Source organism: Mobula hypostoma, chromosome 21 (assembly GCF_963921235.1).
Source record: "Mobula hypostoma chromosome 21, sMobHyp1.1, whole genome shotgun sequence".
Classification (NCBI taxonomy): Eukaryota; Metazoa; Chordata; class Chondrichthyes; order Myliobatiformes; family Myliobatidae; genus Mobula; species Mobula hypostoma.
In genome coordinates, this window is record NC_086117.1 from 30378906 (window position 1) to 30393761 (window position 14856).

Consider the following 14856-nt stretch of genomic DNA (forward strand, 5'->3'; position numbering starts at 1 on the left):
GTCAAACCACAGAATCGCATAATATTGCACTTAATCTTCCAGCAAACTTTGAAGAAACACAAATTTTAGCAGTGCTTCCTCACTCCTAAAGAGAAAAATTTGAAAGAAGTTGCTTGTGTGCTTCTCTCTTTTATCATGGAAGTGAAAAAGAACCTTAAAATATCAGTGCGTTCTGTTGTCAAACCAATATACTATTGAACTTCCTCTGTCTACAAGTTTGCATAAGGATGCAGCCAGAGGGAAACTGAGAAATGAACAAGAATGATTTATGTTTAGTCTTTCCCCCAGGTTCAGGTATTGTCCTGTCATGTGCAAGATCAAATAGCCTAATTCTGCTCCTTTGTCATATGGTCTTATGTATTCTGTAGACTTGCAATAGTAGTATGAACTAATCTGATATTTGGCCAAGGAACAAACTGCTACTGAACCACAGGGCACAATGAAATAATGGATTGAGAGAATGAAACGATACTGTTCTGAAAGTGCATGAATTCAAATTTTCTTGAGAAGTGAGACTGCACACGTTTACTTGAATTGATAAGAAGTGTGAATATGTGCATGGGATGCATGAAACTCTTTATTTTTATCAAATCAAATAATATATTTATTACAGTGAAATCCGACAATACTGCGTCATGTCATAATCAATTACCATTGTGTATCAAAATCCATTTCCCATCCAGATGTCTGTAGTTAATCCCATCATAAGCCACACTAAATGTTTCTAGTTCAAAGCACCTCAACTAGCCACAATTAACCAGAATTTAAATGTGCATACAAATGGCTTCATAGTTAATCTAGTATCAACAGCTGCAATTAAATATTAGTTTGTGAACAATTCTGATATCAAGTTAGTTCCTTGAACTCTTCTCACCCTTGTACAAGTGTCTCTATCTCATCCCCATTTTGTTCATTTTTTATCCTCTGATTTAAATTTATAACTGCCACACCTTCATTTGCTCTTAAAAGTCTTACCACACACCTACTTCCCCAAGCATATCCTAGCAACTGCTAGCGTCTTGAACCTTTTAAATGGTTGTACAAATATATATCTGCTCTAGCTTATACACCCTCTTGAAGAGAAAAATACCTGTTACATCTTACTCCATCAAAGCATAAAAAGGAATTAATTACCTTATTGATAAGTACCTCCTTTATCGAAGCTGATGACACTGGTGTAACCAGATCAAAACTTCAATCTACTGTCTTTTGAATAATATATGTTTAGTATCTATGGTTCAGAACTTAATCAAATATAGCCAACATATATGATAACTACTACTGTGCACTGGAAACCATTTCACTTTTCAAAGTCATTTATTCTATTTACTTTCAAAGTCTAGGTTAAAGCATTGTTAGGAAATTTCAAGCCAGCATTTTACAGCTACCATCAGAAAAATTAAGTCAGAATGTATTTTAGAACATCATTGCTTATCATCAAGTACCAATGCACAACTTGGCTTATCAATGTCATTAATTGGTTAGTTAGAAGGGCAAGGAATGTAGGGTTCCTGCTGGTATAATTTACTAAAGACTATATTATCAATAAACAACAAAAAATAATTCCTATGCACCTGCCTTTATTTCCTTCAATCTTTCCACCTTAAAAGGTAAAACACTGTGCCTTATGAGTGGTACATTGTGCATTTAATTATTTACAAGGATGATTTGTTAATCTGACTTTTGCAAATCATGAATCATTAATGATCTGTCATGACTACATTTCTGAATTAACTGTTAAAAGTTACTATCTGGTACTGGTCAGTTGGTTGAACTCTGCTCTCACTTAAGGCGGTTAAAATGATCAACTCCATCCATGCTAGGTTCAATTTTTATAGACCCATTATTCTTCATATGATTCTGCATCATTTTGTTAAAAAGATGTGCATTCACTTTTTCTGTCAAATTATAAAATGAAAAAAAAAGGTCGACAACATTTTCTAATAACCTTTCTGGGAATTTTTGGTCAGTTCACTAATTTATGCATTCTCTCAACATCTGTCTGTTCACTTAACAGTTGATTGGAATTAAGCACTTCACATCAACAATCATGTAGCTCCAATTTTCTCATTCTTTAAACGGTTGGACAAGCACCAAAGCCTGAAAGGCTTATGTTTTACACATGTATTGTCTGATGAAGTTCCCACTATCGTTTGAGATGAAGAATTCTTGTTTTTTGCCTCGCTTCTTTTAAAATTTCAAAAGTTGAGCACATTGATTGAAGTTCAGTTGCAAAGTCATCTCACCACAATTTAGTGTCTCCATAGATATTGCGAGGGACAGACATGAGTTTTTCATCACAAGTCACCTTTGCATCATGTAAGGTGCTATACCAGACCATCCCCATGGGTCTGGTTTCTTCCATTTGACAGATGAAATACAGAACTGAGTCTATGTGGCTCTGAATATAGGCACTGTGTAGTAACGATGCACAGCGATCACTTACGGTGTCCAGTCGTTTTCGAATCAAATAAGCTTTCCTGCAGCAAGAAATAAAACAAGGGAGAGGGAGGAACAACAGATATCAATACATTAATACAGAGGTACCAACTAGAGAAGGGGCAGTGTTGGATCTCCTGTCAGGTGACGGAGGTTTGCGTTGGGGAGCACTTCGGGTCCAGTGATCACAATGCCATTAGTTTCAATGTAATTATAGAGAAGGATAGGTCTGGACCCAGAATTGAGATTTTTGATTGGAGAAAGGCTAACTTTAAGGAGATGCAAAAGGATTTAGAAGGAGCGGATTGGGACAATTTGTTTTATGGGAAGCATATAATAGAGAAATGGAGGTCATTCAAAGGTGAAATTTTGAGGGTACAGAATCTTTATGTTCCTGTTAGGTTGAAAGGAAAGGTTAAAAGTTTGAGGAAGCCATGGTTTTCAAGGGATATTGGAAACTTGGTTTTGAAAAAGAGATATATCCACAATAAATATAGGCAGCATGGAGTAAATGAGGCACTCGAGGAATATAAAGAATGTAAAAAGAATCTTAAGAAAGAAATTAGAAAAGCTAAAAGAAGATACAAGGTTGCTTTGGCAAGTAAGGTGAAAATAAATCCAAAGGCTTTCTACAGTTATATTAAGAGCAAAAGGATAGTGAAGGATAAAATTGGTCCCTTAGAGAATCAGAGTGGACAGCTATGTGCAGAGCCAAAAGAGATAGGCGAGATTTTGAACAATTTCTTTTCTTCAGTACTGTATTCACTAAAGAGAAGGATATTGAATTGTGTAAGGTAAGGGAAACAAGTAGGGTAGTTATGGAAACAATGATGATTAAAGAAGAGGAAGTACTGTCACTTTTAAGGAATATAAAAGTGGATAAGTCTCTGGGTCCTGACAGGATATTTCCTAGGACCTTGAGGGAAGTTAGTGTGGAAATAGCAGGGGCTCTGACAGAAATATTTCAAATGTCATTAGAAACGGGGATGATGCCGGAGGATTGGCATATTGCTCATGTGGTTCCATTGTTTAAAAAGGGTTCTAAGAGTAAACCTAGCAATTATCGGCCTGTGAGTTTGACATCAGTGGTGGTTAAATTGATGGAAAGTGTTCTTAGAAATGGTATATACAATTATCTGGATAGACAGGGTCTGATTAGGAACAGTCAACATGGATTTGTGTGTGGAAGGTCATGTTTGACAAATCTTATTGAATTTTTTGAAGAGGTTACTAGGAAAGGTGATGAGGGTAAAATGGTGGATGTTGTCTATATGGACTTCAGTAAGGCCTTTGACAAGGTTTCACACGGAAGGTTAGTTAGGAAGGTTCAATTGTTAGGTATTAATATTGAAGTAGTAAAATGGATTCAGCAGTGGCTGGGTGGGAGATACCAGAGAGTAGTGGTGGATAACTGTTTGTCAGATTGGAGGTCGGTGACTAGTTTTGTGCCTCAGGGTTCTGTACTGGGTACAATGTTGTTTGTCATATACATTAATGATCTGGATGATGGGGTGGTAAATTGGATTAGTAAATATGCAGATGATACTAAGATAGCTGGAGTTGTGGATAATGAAGTAGGTTTTCAAAGCTTGCAGAGAGATTTAGGCCAGTTAGAGGAGTGGGCTGAAAAATGGCAGATGGAGTTTAATGCTGATAAATGTGAGGTGCTACATTTTGTAAGGGCTAATCAAAATAGGACATGCGTGGTAAATGGTAGGGCACTGAAGAATTCAGTAGAACAGAGGGATCTGGGAATAATGGTGCATAGTTCCCTGAAGGAGGACTCTCATGTGGGTAGGGTGGTGAAGAAAGCTTTTGGTATGCAGGCCTTTATAAATCAGAGCATTGAGTATAGGAGTTGGGATGTAATGTTAAAATTGTACAAGGCATTGGTAAGGCCAAATTTGGAGTATTGTGTACAGTTCTGGTCACCGAATTACTGTATAGGAAAGATATCAACAAAATAGACAGAGTACGGAGAAGATTTACTAGAATGTTACCTGGGTTTCATCACCTAAGATACAGAGAAAGGTTGAACAAGTTGGGTCTTTATTCTTTGGAGCATAGAAGGTTAAGGGGGACTTGATAGAGGTATTTAAAATTATGAGGGGGATACATAGATTTGACATGGACAGGCTTTTTCCATTGAGAGTGGGGGAGATTCAAACAAGAGGACATGAGTTGAAAGTTAAAGGGAAAAAGTTTAGGGGTAACACGAGGGGGAACTTCTTTGCTCAGAGAGTGGTAGCTGTGTGGAACGAGCTTCCAGCAGAAGTGGTTGAGGCAGGTTTGATATTGTCATTTAAAGTTAAATTGGATAGCTATATGGACAGGAAAGGAATGGAAGGTTATGGGCTGAGTGCAGGTCGGTGGGACTAGGTGAGAGTAAGCGTTCAGCACGGACTAGAAGGGCCGAGATGGCCTGTTTCTGTGCTGTAATTGTTATATGGTGATATGGTTATTATTCTGGTATTATTTCAAAATTTGAGGTTAAAATTTTCAATTTCATGTTTCTCATCTTTTGACACAATAGATTTGAAAGAAAATAGGCTCCTGAAACCGCAATATTTCAGTGACATGATCCTCTTTTAAATGGAGCACTAAGCCCATGTGAATATAGAAAGGGACTGGAATTGGTCTCACATCCAGAGGGCAACTGAGGACGTTAGCTTGCACACACTATAACTGTCCAACCTCACCCCACAAGCACACAGACGCATGTGCAGCTTTCAGAAACTGTTGTGAAGGTGACTGCTCTGAAGTTTTTTGTAAACTTAGTCCTGAACTGGTGGCTGGGTGAGTGACAGTAGCTCAGTGTTACTCCTTTTCCCACCTCCTGGTGCTAGGCACTACCCTGGAATAGATACAAAAGGGCATTGGAAACCCAATCTCCTGCTGTGTGGCTTACATTGATCATTTTCCAGATTCCATTACTTCAAAAAAAAAGTATGCATTAGCAAGGGGGTGTGGGAAGAAATATTTAGTTGTGTTTTGTAAATCTGCTTTTGAACACGGACCAACCCATACTGAGGTGTGACTGCCAACAGTTCCTGCTGACATTACACCTTTGAAAATTGCAGGAAGAGTTAATTCCATAAAACATGTGTCAACCACTGCAAGGGAAAGTTCTACACAAGGAAATTATTTGGTTTTCCTTAGTTACTTAAATATTGTGTATAAACATGTCACACTTCCAGCTATTTGAAATAAAAATTTTTTTTTTGCTACTTGTATATAGCTATGCAGTTGCTTTCTTTTTCCTTGAATTTGCCCTGAAGTTTTAGAATTGTTAGAATAATATGAAAGCTCTATACCAATAATAATAAATATACTTGACCAATAGATATGTATGCAGTAGTCTTGGATTTATTTTCTGTGATATATTCAAGTGAATCTTTGGCATTGCTGAGCTCTAATAAGTATTTTTCTCAAAGAAACAAAATGAGTTTGTTTTGGACTTCAAGAATTTTTCACGCAAGAACTTCATGACATCACATTTAGGGAACTAATTGCGAAGTTTACTGAGCTTAGCCGCATGAGGGAGCTAAGAATCCGTTGTCGTTGGCCCAGAAAGTTTCAGGGACCATACCATTTCAACATATGTCATCTGAGATCTGGATTTCCCTTTTTACAGTTCCCCATATGACAAATTCAGTAGATATTAGTCATTAGTAAAACATACATTTTAATTGAAAATAAAATGCGATATATATTTTCTCAAATTTAATTTAGTCTAGATCATTTGGATAACCAGAATTATTCCATAGTTTTTCTAAATGCAATTGAAATAATCTGATTAGAGATTTGTACTTAATTTATGTGAACAATGACTGAAGCATACTGGATGAAAATGTTGTCGGTCCTGCACGGGCAGGCACATCCCAGTCTCATCCCAAGTAAAAGGATCATCTGCCATTCATTTCTAACTCATCACCTGCAGCCCATTTAAACCATTCTTTCATCCACAGTCCTTGTTTCCCCATCAAACCAGCCAACCTCAACCAGTTGCTCCTAGCCCTCGGTTACCTTGTTGCCTTGACATGTTAAGTATCTGTTCTCTCTTGTTTTGTGGCTTGTTATTTTGCAGTTTATTAGTAAAGTATCATTTACTGCTAATCATCTCCATTGCTCTGCTTTTGCTTGAAGCCTCCTCTGCACTTCCTATCAGAATGGGAGAACCAACGATTGACCCACAAGAGTATGCTCATCAAAAGGAAATTGTTCATTGACAGGAGCACAAATTCCCAGAGCAGCAGGAACATATTGACCATCTGCTCACCACTCTCAACCAATCTGATACAGCAACCCCTCACTAGTCATCCTCCTCCCTTGGTGCCCCAGATTTCAGTGCCCAAATGCTTCAATGGATCCCCAGCCTGACGCTGTAACTACCTGTCCCAGTGCACCATACACTTTGAGCTCCAGCCATCTTTGTATTCTCCAGACCAAGCCCAGATTGCCTTCGTCATCGCTCTTCTGACTCGATAAGCTCTGACCTGAGCTGCCGCTAACTGGGACAATAAAGCCACCATTTGCTTTCACCACTGACATGCACTGGGCTTTTGACCATCCGGGAAGTGGAAGGGGTGGGGAGGGGGGTAGTGGATCAGTGGATCAGATCATTTTCCTGCATCAACGGTCAATCTCAGAGCTTGATTACACTGTGGAAATGGGGACCCTCGTGGCGGAGTGCAGCTGGAATGCTGAAGCACAACTGGCCTACTAATGAGTTAACTATACAAGAAGTGAAATACCATCTCATGGTAATTGTTTAAATCCAGCATTTCAAGGTCAGAGGTTGTAGAAGGACAATAACGTTGCAGGCTTCTAGGTACCTTAAAGACATTTTATAACATTTAGAACACAGAAAAGGTGTAAAAGGGTTGTTTACTGTAAATGAAAACAAGCTACTGGCAATGACCTAACACAACAACGTTGCCAGAGAGTGGTGTGAGTAGTTATAGCAACTTTCAATGAAGTTTAGTTTGGAAAGTTGACTTGCTCTTCAAAATACACACATAAAAGTTGCTGGTGAATCTCTAGGAAGAGGTACAGTCGACGTTTCGGGCTGAGACCCTTCGTCAGGACTCAGGATTCGTGCAGATTTCCTCGTGTTTGCTCTTCAGAATCTCCTCTTGGATTACTGTCCAAATGGAGAGAAGCACAGACAAAGAACCTGGCAAAGTATTAGCTACTGCAAATGCAAATTCCATTGTCAACAAGGAACAGCTTGGTAAATGTGCTTCTCTGTTTAAATGAATTGGAAACTAATGGGTGGGTCAGAGTCTGCAGCCAGTAATACAGCCTGTAAGAAGTGTTCTAGTTAATCTCTACAATTAGAAAAGGGTTGAAATTAGATAAGAGATATCTTTAGAAAAGTATAGTTTGCTGCTAGTCCTACCCTGCCTTCAGAAGAACCATTTATACTCCAACATTTAACACTCAGTAGCAGCTGCATTGGAGAAATCATATCCACAAATTGGCCACAGGATTAAGGTTGAGATTGGGTAACCTGCAACAAGTGGCACACTTGCTTATTCATTATGTGTTTGGTCCTCCACTACCTACAACCAACCAGTCACTGAAGAATGGAGCACTGATGCAGGCCCTGCATGAGGACAAGTACAACTCCACGAAACAGGCAGTACAGTGTTACCTTTGCTGCTAGCTGCCAGGAGTCTGCACATCCTTTCCATGATCTCATCAGTCTTCCACATCCAAACGGCATACAGGTTGGCTGGTTAATTGATGATCTAGTGTGTAGGTGAGTGGTAGAAACTGGGGTGTCAATAAGAATTTAGGGTGAAAATAATAAGATTGGTTGGTTAGTTACTGCCTCTTACGATGCTGCCGCCTAGGGCAGCAATGAAGATCCCACATCTCTGCCTATTCTCGGCCATCTTATCTACTGCGCTCCAGGTGTGGTTCAGGGACCTCATTTCTGCTTCTATAGTACAGCACCACGTTATCTTTAGTCTCCCACATTTCCACTGCCCTTCAGGGGTCCAAAAAAGTGCTGTCTTGAATATGGACTTGGCCTCTCTTCTCAACACATGGGGGAAGAAGATGGCGGCATGACGGCAGCGCGCGCGGCCACTTCGGTGATGAATATATGTTATCTGTCAAGTAGGGGACCGTGCACAATTCTGATTTGATGGAGACAGATGTGAGAGCACAGTGGAACATCTGGACAATTTCTGAAATGCCCGCTTCGCTGCCGCTGCTACTGTGTGGTAACCGGAACCTCCGGAGCTGAAGGCCCCGAGATCCTTGGCTTTGCGTGTTTCAGCGGCCGGGGAGAGGTCAAAGGCACTCGGCAGAGGATGGCACTTGGGAGGCTGTATCGGAGAGGCTGGTCAGAAGCTCGAAGTTTTCAGATGGATGGACTCAGTGTCTGCTGGGGTCGGCTGCTTCCAAGGTATCAGCAAGTTGATGGTGCCTGGAAGTTTATGGCAGGGAGTTTCTCCCTTTTGCCACCTGCTATCAGGGACTCGGGAGTTGATCGACTCGGGACTTTGAGACTTTTTTCTTACTTTGCCTATGGTCTGTTCTTTATCAAATTATGGTATTGCTTTGCATTGCTGTAACTACATGTTATAATTATGTGGTTCTGTCGGTGTTACTCTTTGGTCTGTCCTGTTTTCTGTGATATCACTCCGGAGAAACATTGTATCATTTCTTAATGCATGTATGCATTTCAAAATGACAATAAAAGAGGACTGAGTGTTCTCATAATCTAATCTATCTCCAACGTTTCCTCATGATGATTGTGGCCATGTCCTCTTGGTGACACGAAGGAGTAGAATGTAGTTGGAGACCATCCTTGGCCTGGAAGTACAAAGGATCTTCCGGAGGTTTATGGTGTGGAATGATGACAACTTGGCAAGGTTGTTCTCTGGCATGCGCCAACATTCTGACCTGCTCAAGAGTGTGGACAGAACACAGCTCTGGTACGGCTTCACTTTGGTCTGAACTCTGAACTTGGTTGATCCCCACATGTTGCGCATTGATATGAAGATGTTTCTAGCTTTGCTGAATCTGAACTGGATGTTATCCTTGGTTCCACCATAAGATTAATGTAAGATTAATGTAAATGGGTGGTTGACGGAAAGCCTGGACACATGGTTGACCGATGGGCCTGTTTCCATGCTTGAATCTATGAATGCTAAGTAGCTAATATGCTTTCTTACAACTGAGATCAGCATCAACCATCTTCATGTCTAAAGATCTGTAACAACTCAGCAAAGTTATTCAGCTGCATCTCAATGCCAAGAAATTATCCTCTATCATTATGATATCACAAGTGGGTCATTTCTTACTCACCGTCAACTTATGGAGGGGGAGGTAAGCTACTCCAGGTGGTGACTTTGAACGAGCTGGAAGCCTTGACAGTATTTTGCCAAGAAAAAAAAGTTTAAAAAGGGGTATTTCTAGGTGTATGAAAGGCAATAAAACTGACGGGAAACAAAAAAAAAGGGAAAAAAATCTAAAAGGAAGGCCAAGACTAGATGTTTTGAAAATGCTTTGAACACTATCCTATCTGAAGATTTGCCTGTGATCTTGCCAGGTTTTACTGACATGCAGAAGACTGCTTGTCCAGCACAGCCCTGGTTGCTTTCCAAACCTTTCCAATGCCTCTTAACACAGCCCCACCCAGGTTTCAGTTGTTCGGCAAAGATGCTCTATTATGACCTGAATCATTCACATTTTTACTATATTATCATTCAGTGAATTTTCACACCTTTATCACTTTGAAACTATGTAAAGTTGGAGTTGAATTAAGGTCAATTTTATTAATCACATGCAGACACAGCAAGTAATCAGAAAGATAAATAGTCTGCTGATCTTCAATGTCAGAGCATTTGAGTACAGAATGTTTGTTCATTTTCCTGAAAATTATGAGATACTGGTGTGACTGTGTGTGTACAAAGAGGGGCTTCCTACAAAGGATGTATTATAAACACAAGGAATTCTTCAGGTGCTGGAAATCCAAAGCAACAAACACAAAATGCTGGAGGAACTCAGCAGATCAGTTAGTTAGTTTCACCTTTTCTCTTCACCTGCCCATTATCTCCCTCTGGTGCCTTTCTTCCATGGTTCATTGTACTCTCAGATCAGATGCTTTCTTCTTCAGCCCTTTACTTCTTCCACCTATCATTTCCCAGCTTTTCATTTTTCCCCCCTTCCCCCATTCACCCACATTCCTCCTCACCTGGTTTCACCTATCACCTACCAGCTTGTACTCCTTGCCATCCCACCACCTTCTTATTATGGCTTCTTCCCTTGTCCTTCCCAGCCCTGATGCAGGATCTCAGCCTGAAATGCCAACAGTTTATTCCTCTCCATAGATGCTGTCTGATTTGCTGAATTCCTCCACCATTTTGCGTGTGTTGCTCTGGATTCCCAGCATCTGCAGAATCTCTTGTGTTTCCATCTTTTATTTCCTTCTTTTTTTCTTTGTGACCCTCATTACATTAACAGTTAACCTATAATAAGAAACGAATCTCCCACTTCTGGTATCGTGGCCTCCCTCCCCCCTTTGCCATTCCCCATCTCCTTTTCCCTTTCTCACCTTATCTCCTTGCCCGCGTATCACCTCCCTCTGGTTCTCCTCCCCCATTTTCTTTCTTCCATGGCCTTCTGTTCTCTCCTATCAGATTTCCGCTTCTCCAGCCCTGTAAGTCTTTCAGCAATCAACTTCCCAGCTCTTTATTTCATCTCTCTCCTTTCAGGTTCCACCTGTCACTTTGTGTTTCTCTCTCCCCTCCCCCGCCTTTTAAATCTATCCTCAGCTTTTTCTCTCCAGTCCTGATGAAGGGTCTCGACCCGAAAATCGACTGCACTCTTTTCCATAGATGCCACCTGGTCTGCTGAGTTCCTCCAGCATTTTGTGTGTGTTGATAAGAAACTGCTGTTGGCCCACACAACAAAATGGACCGTTTTGTACTGATGCCAACATACAATTTATTTAGTACCAATTCATAACGAATTAAAAGGCCAACATTTCATTTGGCTCAAATCATTTGAAGCACACAAAGTTTGGAGGAGCCATGCATCTGTTCTCTATCTGCATTGCATTCTGTGTTGCACATTGACAATGATAACTAGTCACATGCGTGAGGGGAGTGGTAAAAGTGAAGGAAATAAGTTACATATTTGTGTTTTTTTCTGGACAGTTTGCAGTAGTTGTGGGCTGGCAGATGTCATATCATTTGCTGACCACTCAATAACACCTAATTGCACTTAGCTTACACTTGGGTATGCTTAAGTTTCATCACTTCAAGATAGTATGTTTGCTGGTTGCTAATAAAGGATTGAATAATTGACTTTACTTTAGGAGCAATCATTATTGGGGTGAGGGCATGTCATCCTTCTTTAACAAATCTGCAGCGTTGCTAGCAGTGGCAATTGGTTTGGGTTCGGTTTGGATGCTGCAAAAATTTTGAAATGGACCATATAAATTCAAGGTTATAGTCTGAGGGAATAATTAGAAAGGTGCCAAGATACGTGCAGACTTGTGCTGCCTTCTGATTTTTGGCAAATTTCAAGTTATGTGGCCTCCTGTACATTGGTGAGACCCGACGTAGATTGGGAGACTGCTTCACTGAGCCGCATCCACCAGAAAAAGTGGGATTTCCCGGTAGCTACCCATTTTAATTCCACTTCACATTCCAAGTCAGTATGTCTATCCACGGACTCCTCCACTGTCATAGGGAGACTACACTTAGGTTGGGGAACAACATCTTATATTCCGTTTAGGAAGCCTCCAACCTGATGCCATGAACACCAATTTCTTGAACTTCAGGTGATATTCTTCACCACCCCCCATTCACCATTTCCCATCCCCTTTTCCTTCTCCCACCATATCTCTTTGCCTGCTCATCGACTTCCTCTGGTGCTCCTCGCCCATTTTCTTTCTTCCATGGCCTTCTGTCTCTTTCACCTATCAACTTCCCAGCTCTTTACTTCACCCCTCCCCCTTCAGGTTTCACCTATCACCTTGGGTTTCTCTTTCCCATCCCCCCACCATTTAAATCAACCCCTCAGCTTTTTCTTCTCCAGTCCTGTTGAAGGATTTAGGCCCAAAATATTGACAATACTCTTTTCCATAGATGCTGGCTGGCCTGCTGAGTTTATCCAGTATTTTGTGTGTGTTGCTTGGATTCCCAGCATCTGTAGATTTTCTCTTGTTCAAGTTATAGTGTTTAGTTAGTGGTGGAATTGTTACACACTGTTAATTATAAAAACGTTTTAACTTTTTTCCTTTACATAACCACCATCGAATCTGTAGTATTTTCATCTGAAAGGCAATGAAATAAAACCTGATATGTTCACAATTCAAACTATACATTATAGCATTGCTTTCCTGCAAATAGCATGAATTCCCCAGTAATCTATAATCCAATGCCGCCTCCAACAAACAGCTTATTACCTGAAGACTAATTATAGTCTAGAGCATAAGCAGCATTATTCATTATTAGCAGAAGCAAATCTTGCCAAAGAACACATCAAAAGAGGGGTTGAGAGTGCATAGTGATGGGTGAGTGAGGGGAAAGCGTGTTTGCTGCACCGCACTTACAGCAATTTGCCAGATGAAGCACCCCTAGACTCCTTTCAGATTTGAGCTGCCATGGTAAATTTAAATGACATCGCACGTGCTGGTTTGCAATGAAGGTTGATTAAATGAAATTAACTTTAAAAGAAGGTTGATTGCTTGAATATTCACAAGAAGTCTAAGCTAGGTAAATAGAATATTCATGGTACAGAATTAAGGGAGTTGAGGCTCAATTTCTTCCAAGCTTTTTTAATTATAGGATTTGCACTAAATGACTAGAATACAAGAAATATTGTTCAGATTTAAAAAGGCAGAAGTCAGAAATCTGATATTTAGATTTAATGACCTGCCACTTTGACACCGATGGTAAAAGAATTTGAGAGAGTATTATAAAGGTAAGAACGCAAATACTTCAAAACAGAACAAAAGCTACAATTCAAAGCAACTCAGCCTTTGAAAAGTAGTTTAGCCTTAACAAAAATCATTATAAAACTTCTTTCAACTTGTAACAGGCTTGATGAATGGAGGGAATGATTTCAAAATCGCTTAACAAGGATTTCAGAAGAGATAAAGGGTTTTGGAAGAATAGATAATGATAAAAAGGCGACAAAGGAACGAGAGCATCAAATGGTAACACATTAAATTATAAAACTGTCATCAGCTGAGACGCGTAAATTCAGGGGCTTGCATTACTCAGCGATGTTCCAAAAAAACTATTAAATGTACCGTGGCAATGTTTTCTAATTGCTTTCTGGATAAAGGACAGAACTAATGCTCAAAAAGGGAAGTTAAGGGGTAAGTTACTTTGATGCAGAAAAAGCACTGGCTCTCTGAGCTTCGATTCAAGTCTGCACTAATAACTGCAACAGGTGCAATTTGTTGGCAGCTTTCTCTGCACATCACTCTCCCTCAGATCAAGATGCAGAACGTCTGCAACTCCATTTGCTGCACCTTCATCCTTTGCCCAGTATAGGGTAGACACCTTCCAATTGGGTCCCTTTGTCTATGGTGAGAAGTTCCCAAGACTGGGTGCATACTTGCAGGCCTGAGGTGGGGTGAATGAGTTTGCAGCAAGGTCTCGGCTACATGGTACAAATGTATAAAAAACTGGAGTCTTTGACTCAAGCCTGGCGAGTTCTAGAAGTAGTATTCCCACATGCTTCCTTTCTTCTACCGATTCCTGCTCTGCCCCTCTACACTGATGCTCCTCTTCTTTCTTCGGTAGGGCTAACGACATAGGGCTAACGTTGACTGTCTTCCAAAACATACCTGGTATGTTATTACTACCCAGTCAATGGGATCTTGGCAGGTTGTCAACCTCATGCGGTCTTAGTTCCATTTTTATGACTGTGAGTCTACTCTGTTTGTAGACTGAATTCTTCATCGTAGCGTTAATACAGAGAACTACAGCAACAAATGTGCTATTCTTCACATTTTTTGGGGAATTGTTAGCTTCACTAAGCTGCCAGAATCTATGTTAATTATTCTTGAACATTTGGTGATGAAACCTCTTCATGTACCCCTGAGTATTTACGATACATTGGAGCAGTAATGATACAACCGCATGATTTTCAAGCCAGATCAGATAGTTAGCAATGGTTCCAGGGTGACAGAGAGGCCAAACTGGACAAGGTTAGTGAATGTCTTCCCAAAAAATCATTGATGAGTCAGATAGTTTTACCACAAACTATTAAGTTTCATAGTTGGTGTATTAGTTCTACTTTTCCAAATTTTCCTGGATTCCGGGAAGGTTCCAACAGAGAAAACATGTAACTCCTTCATTCAGAAAGGGATAAAGGAAGTAGGAAAGCCAGATGGCTTAGAATTTGCCATAGGGACCAATGTTAGAAGTCATTATAAAA

The 14856-nt window shown here is 40.2% G+C and overlaps 1 protein-coding gene across 4 annotated transcripts in view; it reads right to left on the minus strand.

Annotated features, from left to right (window-relative positions):
* Positions 1–565: 565 nt before the first annotated feature.
* LOC134359927 (astrotactin-2-like) overlaps positions 566–14856 on the minus strand; it is a 1812737-nt gene continuing 1798446 nt past the window's right edge. For all 4 annotated transcript variants that reach the window (XM_063073791.1, XM_063073790.1, XM_063073789.1 and 1 more), the window contains one exon: positions 566–2480. In XM_063073791.1, coding sequence (XP_062929861.1) covers positions 2243–2480 — 238 coding nt within the window. In that variant the 3' untranslated portion in view covers positions 566–2242. The remainder of the gene's footprint in view (positions 2481–14856) is intronic.